The sequence below is a fragment of the Marmota flaviventris genome, chromosome 17 (assembly GCF_047511675.1).
Source record: "Marmota flaviventris isolate mMarFla1 chromosome 17, mMarFla1.hap1, whole genome shotgun sequence".
Lineage (NCBI taxonomy): Eukaryota > Metazoa > Chordata > Mammalia > Rodentia > Sciuridae > Marmota > Marmota flaviventris.
The window spans coordinates 48,180,776-48,200,848 of NC_092514.1; the positions used below are offsets into that span (position 1 = coordinate 48,180,776).

General features: G+C 35.2%; 1 protein-coding gene across 5 annotated transcripts in view; it reads right to left on the minus strand.

The window, feature by feature from the left end:
• The window catches only part of Stxbp4 (syntaxin binding protein 4), a 161,070-nt gene that overhangs the window by 70,689 nt on the left and 70,308 nt on the right, over positions 1-20,073 (minus strand). For all 5 annotated transcript variants that reach the window (XM_071603791.1, XM_071603790.1, XM_027924780.2 and 2 more), the window contains one exon: positions 3,366-3,542. In XM_071603791.1, the coding sequence (XP_071459892.1) occupies positions 3,366-3,542 (177 nt within the window). The remainder of the gene's footprint in view (positions 1-3,365; positions 3,543-20,073) is intronic.

Below are 20,073 nucleotides of genomic sequence, written 5' to 3' on the forward strand. Positions count from 1 at the left end.
GTTTCACAACTTTTCTTTAAAGAAATTGTTTTCAGAGACAGCTTTCTACTTAGTTTAGGCTCTTATTAAGGATGTCACGAGACCCCCATTATGCTAAAGAGAGAAAGCTGAATTAATTATATTAACAGGTAAGTAAGCCTTAAAAATATCAAATAATTTTATGCAATTTTTCTTGAATGTTATATATTTTTTAAAATTTTTATTGTTGGTTGTTCAAAACATTACACAGTTCTTGATATATAATATTTCACACTTTGATTCAAGTGGGTTATGAACTCCCATTTTTACCCCATATACAGATTGCAGAATCACATCAGTTACACATCCATTGATTTACATGTTGCCATACTAGTGTCTGTTGTATTCTGCTGCCTTTCCTATCCTCTACTATCCCACCTCCCCTCCCCTCCCCTCTTCTCTCTCTACCCCCTCTACCGTCATTCATTTCTCCCCCTTGTATTATTTTTCCCTTTCCCCTCACTTCCTCTTGTATGTAATTTTGTATAACCCTGAGGGTCTCCTTCCATTTCCATGCAATTTCCCTTCTCTCTCCCTTTCCCTCCCACCTCTCATCCCTGTTTAATGTTAATCATCTTCTCATGCTCTTCGACCCTACTCTGTTCTTAGTTACTCTCCTTATATCAAAGAAGACATTTGGCATTTGTTTTTTAGGGATTGGCTAGCTTCACTTAGCATAATCTGCTCTAATGCCATCCATTTCCCTGCAAATTCTATGATTTTGTCATTTTTTAATGCAGAGTAATACTCCATTGTGTATAAATGCCACATTTTTTTTATCCATTCGTCTATTGAAGGGCATCTAGGTTGGTTCCACAGTCTTGCTATTGTGAATTGTGCTGCTATGAACATCGATGTAGCAGTGTCCCTGTAGCATGCTCTTTTTAGGTCTTTAGGGAATTGACCAAGAAGGGGAATAGCTGGGTCAAATGGTGGCTCCATTCCCAGCTTTCCAAGAAATCTCCATACTGCTTTCCAAATTGGCTGCACCAATTTGCAGTCCCACCAGCAATGTACAAGTGTACCCTTTTCCCCACATCCTCGCCAGCACTTGTTGTTGTTTGACTTCATAATGGCTGCCAATCTTACTGGAGTGAGATGGTATCTTAGGGTGGTTTTGATTTGCATTTCTCTGACTGCTAGAGATGGTGAGCATTTTTTCATGTACTTGTTGATTGATTGTATGTCCTCCTCTGAGAAGTGTCTGTTCAGGTCCTTGGCCCATTTGTTGATTGGGTTATTTGTTATCTTACTGTCTAATTTTTCGAGTTCTTTGTATACTCTGGATATTAGGGCTCTATCTGAAGTGTGAGGAGTAAAGATTTGTTCCCAGGATGTAGGCTCCCTATTTACCTCTCTTATTGTTTCTTTTGCTGAGAAAAAAACTTTTTAGTTTGAGTAAGTCCCATTTGTTGATTCTAGTTATTAACTCTTGTGCTATGGGTGTCCTATTGAGGAATTTGGAGCCCGACCCCACAGTATGTAGATCGTAGCCAACTTTTTCTTCTATCAGACGGCGTGTCTCTGATTTGATATCAAGCTCCTTGATCCATTTTGAATTAACTTTTGTACATGGTGAGAGAAAGGGATTCAGTTTCATTTTGTTGCATATGGATTTCCAGTTTTCCCAGCACCACTTGTTGAAGATGCTATCCTTCCTCCATTGCATGCTTTTAGCCCCTTTATCAAATATAAGATAGTTGTAGTTTTGTGGATTGGTTTCTGTGTCCTCTATTCTGTACCATTGGTCCACCCGCCTGTTTTGGTACCAGTACCATGATGTTTTTGTTACTATTGCTCTGTAGTATAGTTTGAAGTCTGGTATCGCTATACTGCCTGATTCACACTTCCTGCTTAGCATTGTTTTTGCTATTCTGGGTCTTTTATTTTTCCATATGAATTTCATGATTGCTTTCTCTATTTCTACAAGAAATGCTGGAAAAATATACCCTGTTCATGGATAGGCAGAACTAACATCATCAAAATGGCGATATTACCAAAAGTTCTCTATAGGTTTAATGCAATGCCAATCAAAATCCCAACGACATTTCTTGTAGAAATAGAGAAAGCAATCATGAATGTTATATTATTTGAAAAAAAAAGAGCTGGGGATGTACTCAGTGGTTGAGTACTTACCTAGGAAGGTCCTGTTGTCTCTCCCTACCAGGACTTAATTTTTCCCTCTAAAAGTAATTAAAATTAATTACAAAAATACTTTTCATAATCAGGTAAAGGTTACATGAAATAATCACATATCTGTTTTGGGGAAGTAAATTCTGGGTCAAAAAATGAGAACAGAAGTATTGCTGCTTTCTCAGGTGATGTGTTTCCCCTCTGGCCTTGTTATTGTCAAAGGGAGATGGGAACTTCAGTCTTCTTGTGGAACTGGTTTAAGTAGACCACCGTGAGAAATATATTACTGACTTATGAGCTAGCCAAAGAAAATTTTGCTTTTATAAAGCTCATTTCATTTTCAATTGGTATATTTTAAAAAATTAAAACTCTTTTTATGATTAAGTAAACATTCATAAATTATTCAAATGCACATTATTTTCTCTTGAAAGGTGATTGGATCAAAGGGATCAATACCTATTATATTCATAACTGAACAACCCTATGAAGTTATAAAATATCTATTTCAATTTATTCAATTTTCTTCTTCATTGAAGTAAAAATTATTTTTCTACTATAGTTTTTGAAGGCCACTGAATAAATGTATATGTACAATGTAAAAACATCCACATAATAAAAAATTAACATAAAGAAAAGTTTACATTGCCTTCTGAAAAACATTTAGTATTTTGCTATTGAAATCGAGGGGTCTTCTATTAAAGCCTGAGTACACCCTATATCTTAAAAACAAAACAAAACAAAACAAAACCCAAATTCAAGCTAGTTTTTTTTTTTCCCCCATTAATTATCTTGGGTCTTGGGCAAAAATTCTTTAACTTTCACACTTCCCTAAGTGCTCTAGTTAAAGAGCAAAACCCATCCCTGGTATCCCCTCCTTCAATCCCCACAAAGCAAATTAGCAAGTTCAGAAAGAGAAGGAGAAAACCAATGTAGTCAATTAAATGTTAAATAGTTTCAGGATTTAATGCTTGAACTGAAAGTTGACCAATGACCCAAATAAATTTGGGGCACATGCTTTTCCATCCCAAAGCTATCCAGATAAAGGCAGCTCACAACCTTCACATTACCTCCTCACAGCACATCATCCTATCATTGAATAATAGAAGACAAACACTGACCTAGTTTAGAAGTGCAGATGAAAAGAAAATGAAAACAGGATACACGACAATGGCAGGGAAACCATGGTAACTAGGAGAGAAGTCTGTTTTGCTTACTTTATTTTGGTCAGAATAATCAGCAAGCTGAGCCTTCAGCTCTGTAATCTCGCCTTCTAGCAGACGGATCACTTCTTCATAGTCCATTTCCATTCCATGGGCCTGCCTCTGCGCAGCTTCAGCAAGATGAATACGACTTCGCAGAGCCCTCGTTTCTTCCACTACAGCTTTGGCTTCCTGCAGATTTCAAAATTAATGTCATAAAAAAAAGTAGAAAATAGTTAAGGTGGTCTTCACAAAATATTTTCCTCATTCTGAAAGTTATACTTCCAAAACTTAATACACTTGTGTTCTTCACTTCTGCACTTGAAAATTAATATTCATATTATTTTATTATGTGGACTCAGTGCCTGGTCTTATACTCTTCCTTTGTTGAATTCTTGGAAATTTTTCAGTATGAAATTTCTTACTTTACACACCCTAGTTAACTTTTGGAAAATAAGGGAAGTTGAAAAGAATTGAAGATGGAAAATGGAAGAAAATGATTCCAGAGATGGGTTTTGCCATTTGACTCGAGCACTCAAGGAAGTCTGAAAGTTCAAATGATAAAATGAGGCTATTAACAAAACTCAAGGAGTGGGTCTGGGGTTGTAGCTCAGTGGTAGAGTGCTCACTTAGCATGTGTGAGGCCCTGGGTTTGATCCTCAGCACCACATACAAATAAATAAATAAAACAGAGGTTTTGTGTTCATCTACAACTAAAAAAAAGAAAAAAATAACAAGAACAAAACTCAAGTAGGTAGTAGAGGGCACATGTTCTTAGAAGGCTCTTGCAGCTTCATTGGATGCTGCTGGGAGATTTATAGTCTTATAGCGTGGAGCTTCTTTGTGGACCAAGACCCAGGGCCCAAGGTTTTTTTCCTATACATTATTAGTCTGTTTTTTTTTTTTTTTTAAGCCCAAAGGTGTAATTTTGTTTAAGCCCAAAGGTGTAATTTTGTAGCAAAATCTGTAGAAGGCAATGTTCACAAGATAATTTTAAATACTGTTTTATCTCAAGTGCTTTGACTGTATTTTTTCATTTAATTTTTAGATCTACATTGGGAGGAAGGTATTATTCAAAAATTATTTCATACATAAGCAGAGATCTAGAGAAGTTATACATCCCATTCTAGGACACACAATAGTGCCAGAATTTTAGTCCAGAGTTGCTCTTGACTCCAACATCAACACTCTCCTTTCACCATTTCACTCTGCCTTTAAATGACAAAATAAACATAATGAAAATCCCCATTACACTAGTCTCTTAGGAAGAGGTCAGGGTGACCAGAAACACTCTCTTGAAATGTGCCTTGGGTCAAAGATCATTCTCCAGGACACCAATATAATTTAACGTGGCAGTTATAATACTGTAAACCATTTCGTTTTCTTTACTTGATGCAGAAATCTCTCTCCTCTGCAATGGAACTTTCTGCTCCAATTGTTATGGCTAATATTAAACTATGGCTATTTTAATTTTCTTGGAGCTGTTAAGAGGCACTTGCTTTTGTTTGAGCTTAAATACATTTGAAGTGCTGAGAGAGTTAGGAATGTGGACATATTCTTAAGGGTCAGTTTTCTACTCCTATATTCAGTAAGCACTTATTAAGGACTTAAGTGTCAGGTTTGAGGATAAGCAGTGAACAGTATAGACAGGATCCTCCCTCTTGCTCCTCAGAATTTGCAATCCTAGTTTAGAGAGACAGACAGCAGGTTAGGGATTTTCAGTGCAGATTGCATTGGGGAGATGCTCGATCAGAGACTTGCAGAAGGGCTGGAGTCATGATTTCCCAAGGAGGAGCTTTCTGGGCAAAGGGAACAGTTTGTGCAACTGTCCTGAGATGGGATTGTGTTTTGCATCTTTGGAGAAGAGCAAGGAAGCCGGTGGATAAGAGATAGTGAGTAGTAAGAAAAAGGAAGAGAAGAGTAATGCAAAATTAAGGGCAGAATGGTGCCTGGACCATTTGTGGGGATGGGGTTGGAGTGGAAAGGCAGATCTTAAGGGGATTTATAAGCCATTATGAGGGCTTTGGTTTTACTCAGGGTGAGATGGGAAGTGATTGGAGGGTTTCGGGCAAAGAAGTGATCTGACCTGACTTATCTTAAGAGGATTACTTTCACTGCTATATTGAGACTAGACTGTAGGGGTGGGCAAGAGTGGAAGCAAAGAACAAGAAAGACAGGCAGAGCTAGCTGTGACTTGAACAGGGGCGACAGTAGCAGAGATGGTGTGAAGTAGTTAGATTCTAAATATCTTTGGAAGCAGGGTTAACAGGTTAGGTCATCAATAACATTTATTAGGTAGCTACTACATCTAGACAATCATGTTATGTGATAAAAACATAAAGAGGCAAAAGATCAGTCTTGCTCTGGCTAGCTTAAAACATCAGGCATGACCTGGCTACAAGGAGGAAGGGAAGAGGGTATGTTAGGCAAACAAAACAAAACAAGAACCTCCACCACAGCATAAAACAGAACTTGAACAGAAGAAGAGAGGCAAGAAGGCATGTGGCAAACTGGAGAAATGGTGCTGGATGGGTTTCCATTAGAGTAACAGATTCCTATAGGGGAATAATGATTTAAAAAATAAAAAAGTCTGGGGAGAGGGCTGGGGCTGTAGCTCACTGGCAGAGCACTTGCTTAACATGTGTGAGGCACTGGGTTCGATCCTCAGCACCACATGAAAATATAAATAAAAAAAGGCATGCTGTCCATCTATAACTATAAAAAAATTAAAAAATAAAGGCTGGGGAGAGGGCAGGAAAGCATCAGGGGCTGGTGGAAATGGTATGACAGGCAAAGGAGTTTGAAGCTGGGGCAGCCTTGTTAGGAGAACGTGCATCAGAAAGTAACACTGGCAGCAGGTGCAGGATTGAGAGCTGTGGCCGACCAACCACACCCTGGCACAGAGAGCTTTATTTTCTCATATCTACAAGTAATTATCTCATAATAGAATGTACCCTTAGAAAGGAATATCTGGAAGGAAAGGGGCATCCATTTAGCCCACCACATGTCAGTTCAGTCTAGGAGATCAGGAAAGTCACCAGGGACACAGCTGGGTCAACTTCACACCAGACAGTCGCGGTGCACACAGGCGCTCACGGCTCAGTGAGCCAGCCCTGCTCTAAATGTCTTAACTGTCAGCTAAGCTAATCTGCACTGTGTGATGTGAGGTGTGTCGACTTCTCTCCTCGTTTTATACAAAGTACACTGAAGCACAGAAGGGTTAAGCAACTTACTCAGAATCACAAACACAATAAGTGACAGAGCTAGGACTTGAACTCATGCAGTCTAGTTACAAAGCTCATGTTCTTGGTCACTATGCCATACTACCTTGCAACTACAGAAAATGTTAAAATAAAAAAATTGCTTATATGTGACAAGATCATCAGCGCCAGCCCTGAATTAGCTTAGGAAGTGGTCATTATAATAGACTCAAACACACCCGAGGCGCTACGCTGCTCCCCATTTTCCATTCAATCAAGCTAAAAAAAAAATTAAATAAATAAAATAAAGCCTCTGAAGTGAAATAGGAAGGGCAGAAAATTCACCATAGCTGCAATGAAGAATAACTAATTTGATGATTTGTCTCCTTCACACTCACTTCATGAAGCTTTTATTCCTCTATAAAAACAGCACTTTTATTTTTGTTCAAAGAATGCTAGTTAATTAAATGAAGAATCTGGATGGAATTTATATAGCCATTATAGCGCACTGATGGTAATACAGTGTGAAATGCAGTCGGGTGGTAAAAGATGCAGAGGTTTTGATGCTGAATAAATTCATGCCATTTCTTTTGTAAATGTATAACTGTCAGGCTGGTGAATGTGACCCCTTAGCAAAGTTCTAGCCCAATTCCCACTGAATGGCTGTTTAAAAGATTAGTGCATTGAAATGATGACTTTTAGAGGAAGCAGTAAAGAAAAGATAACAGCAGTATGCCGTATTTAGCAATACAGGATCACATCAATCCATTTTCTCTTTTCCTCCCAGGCTGTCTTCTAATAAATAACTGCAAAGCCCTCCTGTGTCAGTAACATTTGAGTCAGAATTCTCCCAGTAGCTCACCATGAGCCTGAAATCCCAATCAGGGCAAATTCTACCGTTGACTTACTGATGTACTTTGTATCAGGTAGAGTTTAATTCAGAGTACAAAGTTGATAATAAAAGAAAAACTAAGATATAAGAATAAATCAGAGAAATCAACATAAACATAAATTTGTAATACTAACTAGTATGAGCAAATGTGATAGAAAAGAATCCGGAATTATGAGGTAAAATCTTTGACTTTAATTTTTTCTTTGGTGACACTGAAGAAATGCCTTTACCTCACACTGTTCCTTTGTAAAATGAGGGTTTGCCACATCACAATTTCACAATGAACCTTAAAAGAAGATCAGACCAAATTCTTCTTTGTAAAGATAATTCAAACTAATGAAAAGTCTTTGTAGGCTCTAAATACTTTGGTCTTAGCTATATGATTATGTTGGGATAAAGGACAGTATAGGCTCAGACAAAGGAGGGTATACTAAGGATTTTCTGCATATACCACTTTCTCCCACAAAGCAATGGGATCTATAATTAAAATAAATGAATGAATGAATTAACTGAAAAACAACAACGAACATTGAACTGGCAGTGCTCAATGGTAGAGTGCTTGTCTAGAATTAAAAAAAAACACTGGTTTCAGATGAACTTATCTAGGTCAGTAGCTTAAATCTGTGACTTTTTTTTTCTTTTTCATTTCCTGGCTGAAAATTCTCTAAGACTCAGTTTGCTCAGTTGTATAATGGGAAATAACACCTATAAGATCAGAACAACTCTTGCAAGCGGGTTAAAGAAACTATTGCAGTACTTTGTACAGTTTTTTTTCCCCCTTTTTTCTTTACTACTTTGGAAAAACATACATAATCACCTTAGTGATCAGAGAGCCAAACTAGATAATTTAAAGGGTTTTCCTGAGGCATTCAATTAGTAATACCAGCTCTTGAACTTTAGAGAAGTTATTTGGAAATATAATTTGCACGTCTTTTTTAATGTTAGCAAAAGTTATGTAAAACCCTATCCTCTCTAGTTATGGGTCCTAACGGCTCCCTAAAGTAGAAGGAAAAAGCATTAACTGCATTTGCACATTTGTAATTAGGGTAGCACATCCACATCACTAACCTTAGAAGTTCTGTAATTTTTAAGCTCATTAGTAAATCTTTCAAAATGTCAATGGCTGACAGGAGAAAAAGGAGACTGCAAAGATATGCTTTAGTGTAATGTAACTTATGCTACCGAGCCCAGAGAATACTTCTCTTATCAGCTTCCGACATCCACTCACTGGAAAACCTTTCTAGGTCTTAGACCTCTTATAGCTTGTAAAAAAGATTAAGGGTCACTGCAGGAAGAATGTTGTTGGATGAGAAGTGTTTAAAAGCAAGTTATATCTAGTTTCCTTAATTTGTATATCTGATTTATTAAACTATGAATAAATATAACTCTCAAACAATGATCTTAAAATACTTTGCAGATAGATTCATAAATGAATTTACAACTCGCCCCTTAAGTATAGATGTATTGGGGGAAGTATTTGATTTACAGCATTTTTTTTATACATCTTTGAGATGCGCTCTCCACTTTCTCTTTCCTCGCTCCTTCTCCATGGATACATCAAAGCCTCCCATTCCACTTCCTCACTGGAGCAGTCATTAAGCATTGACGATGTAATCTGCCACTAGGTTACCTTCACCACTTCATGCTTGGGCACTGTGAAAACCACATAAGTGATCACCCTGGCTGCTGTATTCTGCAGTGTAATGTACTCGGCAGAATTCTGGAGGATCGATTTTGATATTCCTAAAATATTCCTCAAGTCCCACCTTAGACAGCAAACCTAAGTACATGGCACACAATAAAATATACCCTCAGTCTCCATACTTCAAATTTCTCCCTAACCTATTCCAAATCAACCCTTCTAGCACTTGTACTCTCCACTCTCTTACCTGATTACCATATCCAAGTGCATGGATTTAACACATTTCCCAGATTAGGCTCTCCTTCCTCCAAGATGCTTTTGATCACGGCATTCCACTATGTGTAAACTCTTTCCCCTTCATCTACTTCTCAGCTGTTCCTCAAAATCTACCTCAGATTTCACCTCTTCTCTTCTTTCCACCTACCTTAGTGTAAACATCTTCTCCTCTTTTTTAATCTTTTATAATATCTGTTCTTCATATTTACCTACATATTGCTATCTTGAACTATCCTTACAATATTTTATTGACTAACTTTTTAAAATCAAAGAGTCTTGACTGCCAAGTAGAACACAAGCTGTCTGAGAATAAAAACTCAATGTATTCCTAGGCATGAGACCAGAGATCTTGAGCCTACAGAAGAAAATGTAGGCCCAATTCTCCATCATGGTGGCTTAGGACCTAACTTCCTCAGCAAGACTCCTAGTGTGCAAAAAAGTAAAATCAAGAATCAATAAATGGGGGGCTGGGGTTGTGGCTCAGTGGTAGAGTGCTCGCCTAGTGCATGTGAGGCCCTGGGTTCAATCCTCAGCATCACATAAAAATAAATAAAATAAAGGCATTGTGTGCAATTACACTTAAAAAATAAATAAAAATATATAAAAAAAGAATCAATAAATGGGATGGTACCAAATTAAAAAGCTTCTTCACAGCAAAGGAAACAATCAAGAATGTGAAGAGAGAGCTTACAGAATGGGAGAGAAATCTCTGCCACATGCACCTGAGATAGAGCATTAATCTCCAGGTTATACAAAGAACACAAAAACTTATCAAAAAACAAATAACCCAATGAAAAAATGGGCTAAGGAACTGAACAGGCACTTCACAGGAGAAATACAAATGGTCAACAAATATGTGAAAATATATTCAACATCTCTAGCAATTAGATAAATTCATCTCACTCCTGTATGAATGGCAATTATCAAGAATAAAAGTAACAACAAATGTTGGCAAGATGTTGGGAGGGAAGGTACACTCACTCATACATTGCTGGTGAGACTGTAAATTGGTGCAACTACTCTGGAAAGCAGTATGGAGATTCCTCAGAAAACGAATGGAACCATCGTTGGACCAGTTATCTCATTCCTTAGTATATACCCAAAGGACTTAAAATAAGCATACTATGGTGATGTAGCCACATCAAATGTTTACAGCAGCTCAATTTACAGTAGCTAAGCTATGGAACCAATCTAGGTGTCCTTCAAAAGATGAATGGATAAAGAAAATGTGGTATGTATTCATAATGGAACATTACTCAGCCATAAAGAAGAATGAAATTATGGCATTTGCTGGTAAATGGATGGAACTGGAGACTATTTTGTTAAATGAACTAAGCCAATCCCCCAAATCCAAAGCCCCAATGTTCTCTCTAATATGCAGATGCTAACATGTAATAAGCTGGGGGATGGGGCAGGAAGAATAGAAGGTCATTGGATTAGACAAAGGGGAATGAAGGGAAGGGATAGGGGATGGGAACAGGAAAGACAGTAGAATGAATCGAATATAACTTTCTTTGGTTTATGCATGAATACACGACTGGTATCATTCCATATCATGCACAACCACAAAAATGGAATCCTAATTAGAATAAGTTAATACTCCGTGTATGTATCATATGACAAAATATACTCTACTGTCATGTACATCTACACAGAACAACCACAACAAAAACCACAATGTACTATGAACAGGTGCTCCACTTAACCTAAAAATGATATATAATCTAGTAGACAAACCATGAAAAGGGCTACTTTGCTTTTCATATATAATGATTGCCTTAGAGAATTTGATTAAGCAAGAAGCTTTCATAGGAAATTCCTTCATAACAGGTTTCAATTTTAGAAGAATATTAGAACTACATTTCATTTAAATAATTACAACTGAAATGTTATTACCATGCTATGAGAAACATCATACAATGAAAAACATTTTTTAAAATATTTTGTTTAGATATAAATTTTAAGAATCCTTTTATTTATCAGGCAAATGAAATTACATGGAAACTTATTTATCAAGTAAATGAAATTACATAAAAACAAAGTGAAGCAAATACCAAAGCTGAAACAAAACAGTCATATTTAATTTACAACTTTGTTTCTAGTTTTTTCATTAAATATGTATGATTTTAAAAGTATGCAGGTTAGTTTATATTTCCTTAAAACTTACAATTTTCTAACATGCACATGCTTTCAAGGACTACATGCAGGTCCTGTTGACCCCACCCAATTGTGGATCCCACAATTTATGTAGTAACATTTCTTTGTAAAGTGTGTAATAATGATAGTCAATCTGCGAGTTCAAGAAACAAGGATTTCACTAGTTTGTATCAAAACAAAACAAACAAAACAGTCCTCACTTTGGAAATGAAGATTTGGTTAACCTTTCTTTCTGGAGGAAAAGCAGGTCAATCAAATTATAATTAGCTCTAATTAACCCTCCCAAGAGCAGTCAACTTTTTAACCTGCAGCTACCTCACTTTCCAAAAAGTGCAAAATTGATTTCTGCCTCTAAACATAAAACAAAATCAAAGAAACAATTTTCAGTCTCCTTTATAAACAGAAGTCCCTAATGAAGGACAGACATGTAAATACATCTAGCTGGTAAATTCCATCCGGTGAAACTTTTTCTGAATCACAGAAATGAGCTATACCGTGGTTCAATGAAGATAATTTACACTCTGATTTAAAAGAAAGTTTCAAATAGTGTAAATCTTCTTTTGGGTATCAGAAATAAAATCTTTACTTTAGATATTAAATATTTAGAATCCATCTGAAGCTTAAGATTTAAGGTAGAGCTGTCTTCAAAACAGAAATGGGTTAGTTCCAAATTAACTTTTAAGAATTTAATTTAAAAAATAATTTAATTTAAATGAAATCAAGATTTTACCAAATTTTGTTTTGGACAAACTTGACAAAGAATTGTAAATTGAAAGCTAGGTATGAAAAGATCTAAATAACAAGATTCTTAAGCTGATTTGGAAGAATGAATAAATGAGAATAGGTAAGGAAAACCAACTAGAACAAATAAAGGAAGAACAAGGTAGGGCATGTCTCAAGGATTTAAGGTATATATAAAGCTACAATAGTTGGTACTGACCAAAGAAGAGTTAGATAAAACAGCCATTCGCCCAATAAATATTTATTTGAGGTGCAACTAGAATGATCAACTAGTCCCAAACTGATCCCATATTATGTAAGAATTTAGTCATAATAATGGTGATGCCACAGAATAAGTGGTTGCTACAACAAACCATTTGGGAAAATGTGCAAAATGTAGACTTTCATCTCATAGGATATATCAAACAAATACGCTCTTAGATGAGTTAAATAAAGATGTACGTGTGTGTCGGGGAGCTTGATAAATATATATCTGAAATATGGCTAGGAATAAACCTTTCCAGTTATAAAAAAGGAGATATCATAAAAATACAAATTTGACAACATAAAACCACCTATGCTTAAAAAAGTTAGAAAAATCAGAAAAGTAATTTGCATGCTGGATAAAATATTTTCCCCAGAGTCGGTGTAAACAGGATTAATAACTTTGCAATGTAAAACTATCTCATAAAATGATGTGAGGAAAGGGGAAAACAGTGGTTGAGAATACAGGAAGAAGCAGGAGTGGGAAGGGATGCAGAGAAGATGAGGGGCACGTGGCAAAAGTGGCACACCATCACTAGTAATCACATCAGGAAATTGGATGCCTTCCGTACTGAGGAATGTGATGGAATTCATAATCTGCTTTGAAATCCACAGTCACAGGCAATGTTTTGATATCTAACATGGATGACAGTGAATCGAAGTCTAATATTTTCAAATAGAGTGTATATTATTTTCAAATTTATTTATGTGGGGCTAGTCATGATTAGAGCAGTCTTGTTTTGAACTCTAAAATAGTCGGTGAATAAATCATTAATACAAATGTCATGAGTCCCATATTGAAGTAAGTGCACTGAAAGTGTTTCTTACACAGTCAACTGCCAAGATAAGGGTTTTATAGTATCAGCTGCCTTATCACTACTTCCTCCTTGGGTAAAATTTACTAGTTTGCCAAACTAATACATATTGCTGCAACATTCAAAAGCGAAATGTTTGGCATTGATGTTTAAAATATACTTTAAAAGGTGCTTGCATAACAACTGACTATTGGAATTTTAGAGATGTGTATTTGCTTGACTTTAATTAAAGAAAGAAAATCATAGGGAGTAAGTCCACTTTTGTATAAAAATATGCCTCTAACAACTCACCAGCTACAAAATACTTATTATGAAATGCTTTCTAGCCAATGATGTTTTTGCTTGATTTTTCTTTTTTCTTAATATATTGAAAGCTCCTGGTAGATTGTATATCATGGCAAATAGCATGAGAGAGAGACTGCATGAGAGGGAGTGATCACATAGAGAGACAGGATCTCAGGAGAACTTCCAAGGGCACACCCAGTAAATTTAAGCCCTTTCCACTTTTTAATGTTTCTATTATTACATATTAACATCTCCACACTGAGGACCAACACATAAATCTTTGGGGGAGATTCTCAGACATATAGAGACCACAGCCACAGCTTGGTCTGACAGTGCTTGCTTAGAATGGTATGTTCACCCCCAGAGAATCACTAGGTATAGCTGGTGTCTGTGCAAACAGGAATGCCAAGTGGGCTGCCCCAAGGCTATGTCCTCCTGTTTCTCTTTGAAGCAAGCTTTCTTTACCTTAGGCAGTTTCTTGGGCAGAGTCTAATGGTGGAAAATAGAGGAATCATTTGCTGAATCACAAAAAGGAAATTAATATTGAAAAATAAATCCAAACAAGTTTGCTTAATAAGTTTCTCCAATCAGATTACTGTCTAACATTATAAGAGTATTTTTCCCCTTTTAAAACAATCTTTTAAGATAATTGTAGATTCACAGGGGCAGTTGTAGGAAATAACACAGAGAGGTCTATGTTTTCTTCATCCAGTCTCTCCCAAAGGTTACATTTTTCATTAATATAATAGAACATCACAACCAGGAAATTGACATGGAGACAATACATGAATTTTATTCAGATTTAATGGTTTTTATATACACATCAACTAAAAAAAACAACCTGTGAATATATACACTATGTATGGATCTCAAGGCAATTATGCAGAATGAAAAAGAACCAATTTCCCAAAAGTAACATATTGTATGATTCCATTCAAATAACATTTTTGAAAAGACAAAATTACAGAGATAGAGAATAGATTAGTGGTTACCAGGCATTAGGAGAACAGGTGGAAGGAGGAGTCAATGGCTTCAAAACATTAGCATGAGGGATCTTTGTAAAGAAGATTTTAAATGAAAAGTAATAGCTGACATTCTGAGGCCAGGGACATTTTACAGTAGCATGTTTTTGGAACAGAAAAGATTGATAAGACAAGTATATGTATTTTTCTTCTTTTTCCCCTCTAAAAATCAGATGGCATCTTAGAATACCTACTAATACTATGATGAAAAAAAAAAAAACTACTAAAATTCAGATCCTTAAAGAAGCATTTAGAAGGGAGTAGGCAGTCACATCAATTCGAAAAATTAGAAGCTTCACTGTTTAATAAACCCCAAAGAATACAATCTCTCAAAGTGGAAAAAAATGTGAATACTTCTTGGATAATCACTTATTACCAATGTTCCTCTTAAAGACATACATAATTTGGTCATAAAGTTTCTTTGGTGCTTCATCCATAAACTACAATAGCTCACCTGTCAGTTGTATCAGCTATTTCTATGTTTATGTTCAAACTTGACTTTCCACGGAGAAGCCTGTGTTGATCTGACCTTATACTTCATACCCTCCTCAAGCATTCAACCCAGTCTTTGCACTGGGGGGGGCCAACTATAACTCGGCTTATCTGAACCTGGAGAAGTTGCCAAACGAACAATTTCCCAAGTTTCTTTAGGGCAAAGACTGGTTCAGACAAGCTAAATAGTTTGGCTTTGGATTGCTCATCAATTCATTGCTGCCTGAGGTCATAACACCTTGCTGAAAGAAACTTTAAAAACAACTTAAGTGTGAGAGTAGGTTTTAGAAAGATGTTGATCAAAGGAAGTTGCTGTTCCTTTTTAACATGGCCTATGCCTGTTAAAAGTTGTTAGAACTTGAAGAAAAAATAACAACAAGTATAACTTCATGGGAAATTGTGCTGATTATAAAAGAGAGTAAGGCTGGATTATTTTGTAAGGCATAAAAACTCATAAAAAATACTTAGAGAACAGTACAGCTAGTTTGTAATAAAATGGTATGCACATATTCTGTAGCTCTTCCTGGTTTAACAACAATGGACTTGACCTTTCCAGTGAAAGAGGATTTCTTCATTTTATTCTTTGCTTTTTCTTAATTTCTTTTCTTCCTCTCCCTTTCTTTCTCCTATTCCTCTTTTCTCCCTTTTTTCATTCCTCACTGGTTTCTTTTCAAGTCACTCCACTAAATAAAGGTAAATGAATTTCTATAATTTAAAACAGTATATGAACTTGTTAAAAGGGAAACTATTCTTTTTTTAGAATCAGGTCATTATCTTACAATAATCTGATTAAAGTTTAAAAGTAAGTGAATAAAAGATATCTGATTGTGTTCTCTTCTCCCCTTGGAAGCAACTGGTAACCAGTGGGCAGTCATCATTTCAACTGATTGAAAATCAATATGGTGGTATGTTAATAATTAGGTTACCTGTGTGTTACAGTTGGATCTGAAATGTCCTCAAAGGCTCATGTGTTGAAGGCTTGGTCCTCAGCTGGTGGTGGTATAGGGAGGTGGAAGAAACTAGGAGGCGGGGCCTTGTAGGAGGCAATAGCTCACTGTCAGGGTGGGCATGCCTTTGAAGGGTTTTCTTTGTCCCTGGAATCTCCACCTTCTGATTCCCAGGCATTATAAGGTGAATAGCTTTGCTCTACCATTTGCTCTTCACCATGATGTTTGGTCTCACTGAGGCCCAAAGCAATGGGGCCAAGAGTCCGTGGACTGAAACTATAAGCCAAAATAAATCTTTCCTCCTTTAAGTTGATTTCCCCTGGTATTTTGTCACAGTGATGGAAACATATAAATCCTTTAAACACATCCTATGTGTTTAAAGGATTTATATGTTGTCATCATTGGCATTATAGTGACTTGATGTCAAGATCTTCAAAAGGATACTAAATCAAAGGGCAGAAACTGTTACATTTTTATTCAGCTCAAATTTCTGGTTCTTGAAAGTTTTTTAGAGAAGAATTATACACACCACTTGTAATTAAAAAAAACTCAATAATTGTTAGAAAAGAAATATTCTTTAATAAAACAGAAAAGTAGTATTTTCACTAAGGCACAGAAACACTATAATTAATGTAGGTTTGAGCACGTGCAGTGGCGAATTCCTGTAATCCCAGCAGCTGGGGAGGCTGAGGTAGGAGGATCTCGAGTTCAAAGCCAGCCTTAGCAAAAGTGAGGCAACTCAGTGAGACCCTGTCTCTAAATAAAAATAAAATAGGGCTGGGGATGTGGCTCAGTGGTTGATTGCCCCTGAGATCAATCCCCAGTACCAAACAAACAAAAAAGAAGGTCTGTACTACCAAAATTCCATTAATGGAGTAATAGAATTTTACATGCATATGAGAAGCTGAATAGTATGTAGGTAATATAATTTAAAAATAGATAGTTTTAGTATTCTTTAGAATAGGTTACTTTTTATTCTGTTTCTGAAATTAATAGTGTTTTAGTATGTACATATGTGGGTTTATATATTTTTAAGTACTTTTACTAAAACTAGAAACTATACATTAAAAACTACCACAAGTCAACACATTTTTAGCTTCAATCACATTTATATTTTGTTAAGTGTATCACTACAGACTCTTCAGAGATTAAATTACCAAGCTTTCTGCTCTACTTATTAAATACCATTCTATCATTGTTAAATTTGGCTGACTATCCTATGTTACCTTTTACATAAATGCCATTGGCATATTCCCATTATCACTGCCTGGCTAAATCCTCCATTACCTATTATCTGGGCAAAATCTTCTCAAACTTTAAGGTGCATATAAATCACCTGAAAACTTGCTAAAATGCAGATTTTGATTCAGTAGGTTTGATGTGAGACATAAGACTCTGCATTTCTAAGTTTCAAGTGTTGTTGGTCTACAGCTGCTGTTACTGATCACCTTTTCAATAGCAAGGATTTGGAGTTCTAGATCAGCATTGTCTAGACATGGTGGTCACTCGTTGTATGTAGCTACAAAGCCATCTGAAATAGAGATATCTGACCAAGAACCTGAATTTTGAATTTAATTTTAATTGGCATGCATTTAAATTTTAAAAACTAAAGAAGCATAAAATATTTTTTCACTTACCAAAACTTTATTGTTTTAGTAGGACTATATTTTATTTTAAACAACAGCACAATTTAAAATATTATTATTGAACTATATGTCTGTGTCAGGCATGAGTCATTTGAGTAGTATACATGAATATACAATGGTCTGGTTAGTGTCAATAAATTAATTTAAATTTTTTCAAGTTAAAAATTGTGCACCAATGTATACACACAGTGTGCGTATCTGAATATTTTATTCAGATAACATGAGTCAATAAATTTATTTAAAATTTTTCAAGTTAAAAATTCTATACTTGGGCTGGGGTTGTGGCTCACTGGCAGAACGCTTGCCTCGCACATGTGAGGCACTAGGTTCAATCCTCAGCACCACATAAAAACAAATGAACAGAATAAAAATATTGTTTCCATGTGTAACTGAAAAATATTTTTAAAAATTATACACCAATGTATACACACAGTGTGCCTATCTGAATATTTTATTCAGATAGCATAAGCTACAGTGATTCTATGTATAGCATAGCTGATAAGTTAACTGAAATGTTTCTAATTTTTATTAGACTACAATTAAATTTTTTTCTGTTTGGTTCAAAATTTGTCCATAAAAGTATGCATAGACCAATTTCTAGATTTAAAATGAAGACATTCTACTAGTATAAAATGAAGTGAAGATGAATTGGCTACACATATAATCAGGGCGATAAAAAGAGAATACACTGTGTCACATAGTTTATGATGAATGTACATGCAATCTGCAAAGCCATTTGCTGTGTAAGAAATATTTAATATACTTTATACATAAATATTTAAATATTTAAGACATAAAATTGGGCCATATGAAGAAACATTTCTGCAACTGTACGGTGAATTTCATAGGAAACTTCCTCTTAACAATGAAGAAAGAATCAAGGAAACTAGTCATCTGAAGGCAGAAGTAAATGCACAACACGGTAATTTGGCCAACTATAAAATGGCTTGGATTTTTGTACAAAAGAGTAAGTCATTTGTAGATGGAGATGGTAATTTCAGTTATGATAAAGATACCAGGAAAGGTAGCTTAAAAAATGAAAAATATTCAAATAAGTCACAAAGCAAATGCAATAGACTGTAGGAACTTTCTAACAATATAAATGATGAATTGATTCAAAATTTGAAAAGATACTTTTTTTTCAGCTGAAGCTGATCCATATAAGAGACACTACCTGATTCAGACTTCATGCATGTGTTGTTTCAAAGGACTTCCTAATTTATGATGAAATGCTGTTGATTTGCAGTCTTAAAAAAAATCACACTTGCAGTGTAGATATTTTTAACTTATATCTGTCAAAGAACAGTTTCAGCTAGATAATGAAAAGAAAGTTTTTATCATGATAGATGGTGTTACAGCTATGTTGGATAAATAATTTGGATCTGACATTTCAAACAAGAGACTTTTCTTTATTGCTTTATTCCACTGTATGATACATACTAAAAATATTTGTCCTCAATCTTTTGAAGCTGATTGTATGAAAAGTTTCATGAATAAAGTTACAGACACTATTTAGGGTATGTGTGTAAATTCTGAGTCACCATAGTAATAGTAAAAAATTCGCAAATAATTAATGTAATGATTCTTTGTTCGCCAATGCTAGTTGACTGAATTGTACAAGAATTTTTACAAAGACATGCTGTATTTTTAACTCCAATTCAAAATTTTCTTAAAACAAAAGGAATGCATGCTTAATATTTAATAATCAAAGACAAAAAATGCCAGTGTGATTTACATTTTCTCTTCAGTATCACATTGCATGTGAATGTGATATATGTGAAACTCAAAAAGAAAAAATGAAAAAGAAAAAAGAAAGTTTACTTGTGAAGCTAGACAAGTATAAAAATTTACACTATCTGAAACTTTTCATAATATAAAAATTATTTTAACACATATCAATATATATATTTTAATTATTGCTAGGATTATATATTTTGGCTACAAAAATTAAAACATTTTTGAAATATGCTTTGTTGATAAATGCTACATGTAGAGTTGCTTTTAGTATATATAATATCCCTTGAATTTGATGCTAATAATGCTGAATTGATAGGGACTAGTGAATAAACTAAATTTAACAGATGCAGGTGTTAAATGATTTTGCTTAAAGACAAATCATCCTAACAAACTAAAATAGTTTTATCTGTGTGGATGTAAATATTAAAAGGAAAATGTTTGGTATCAAATTCACTTATCAGAAACTATTAAAGTAAATTTGGAACATTTTGTGTATGTGAATCTACTTTTCCAACCCTAAATTTTATTAAATCAAAACACAAATCCAGTGTTTCCAAATGAAAATCTAGTCTAAAAATTGAGGTGTGCTATAAATGTAAAATAACCTTAGATTTCAAAGATACAATGG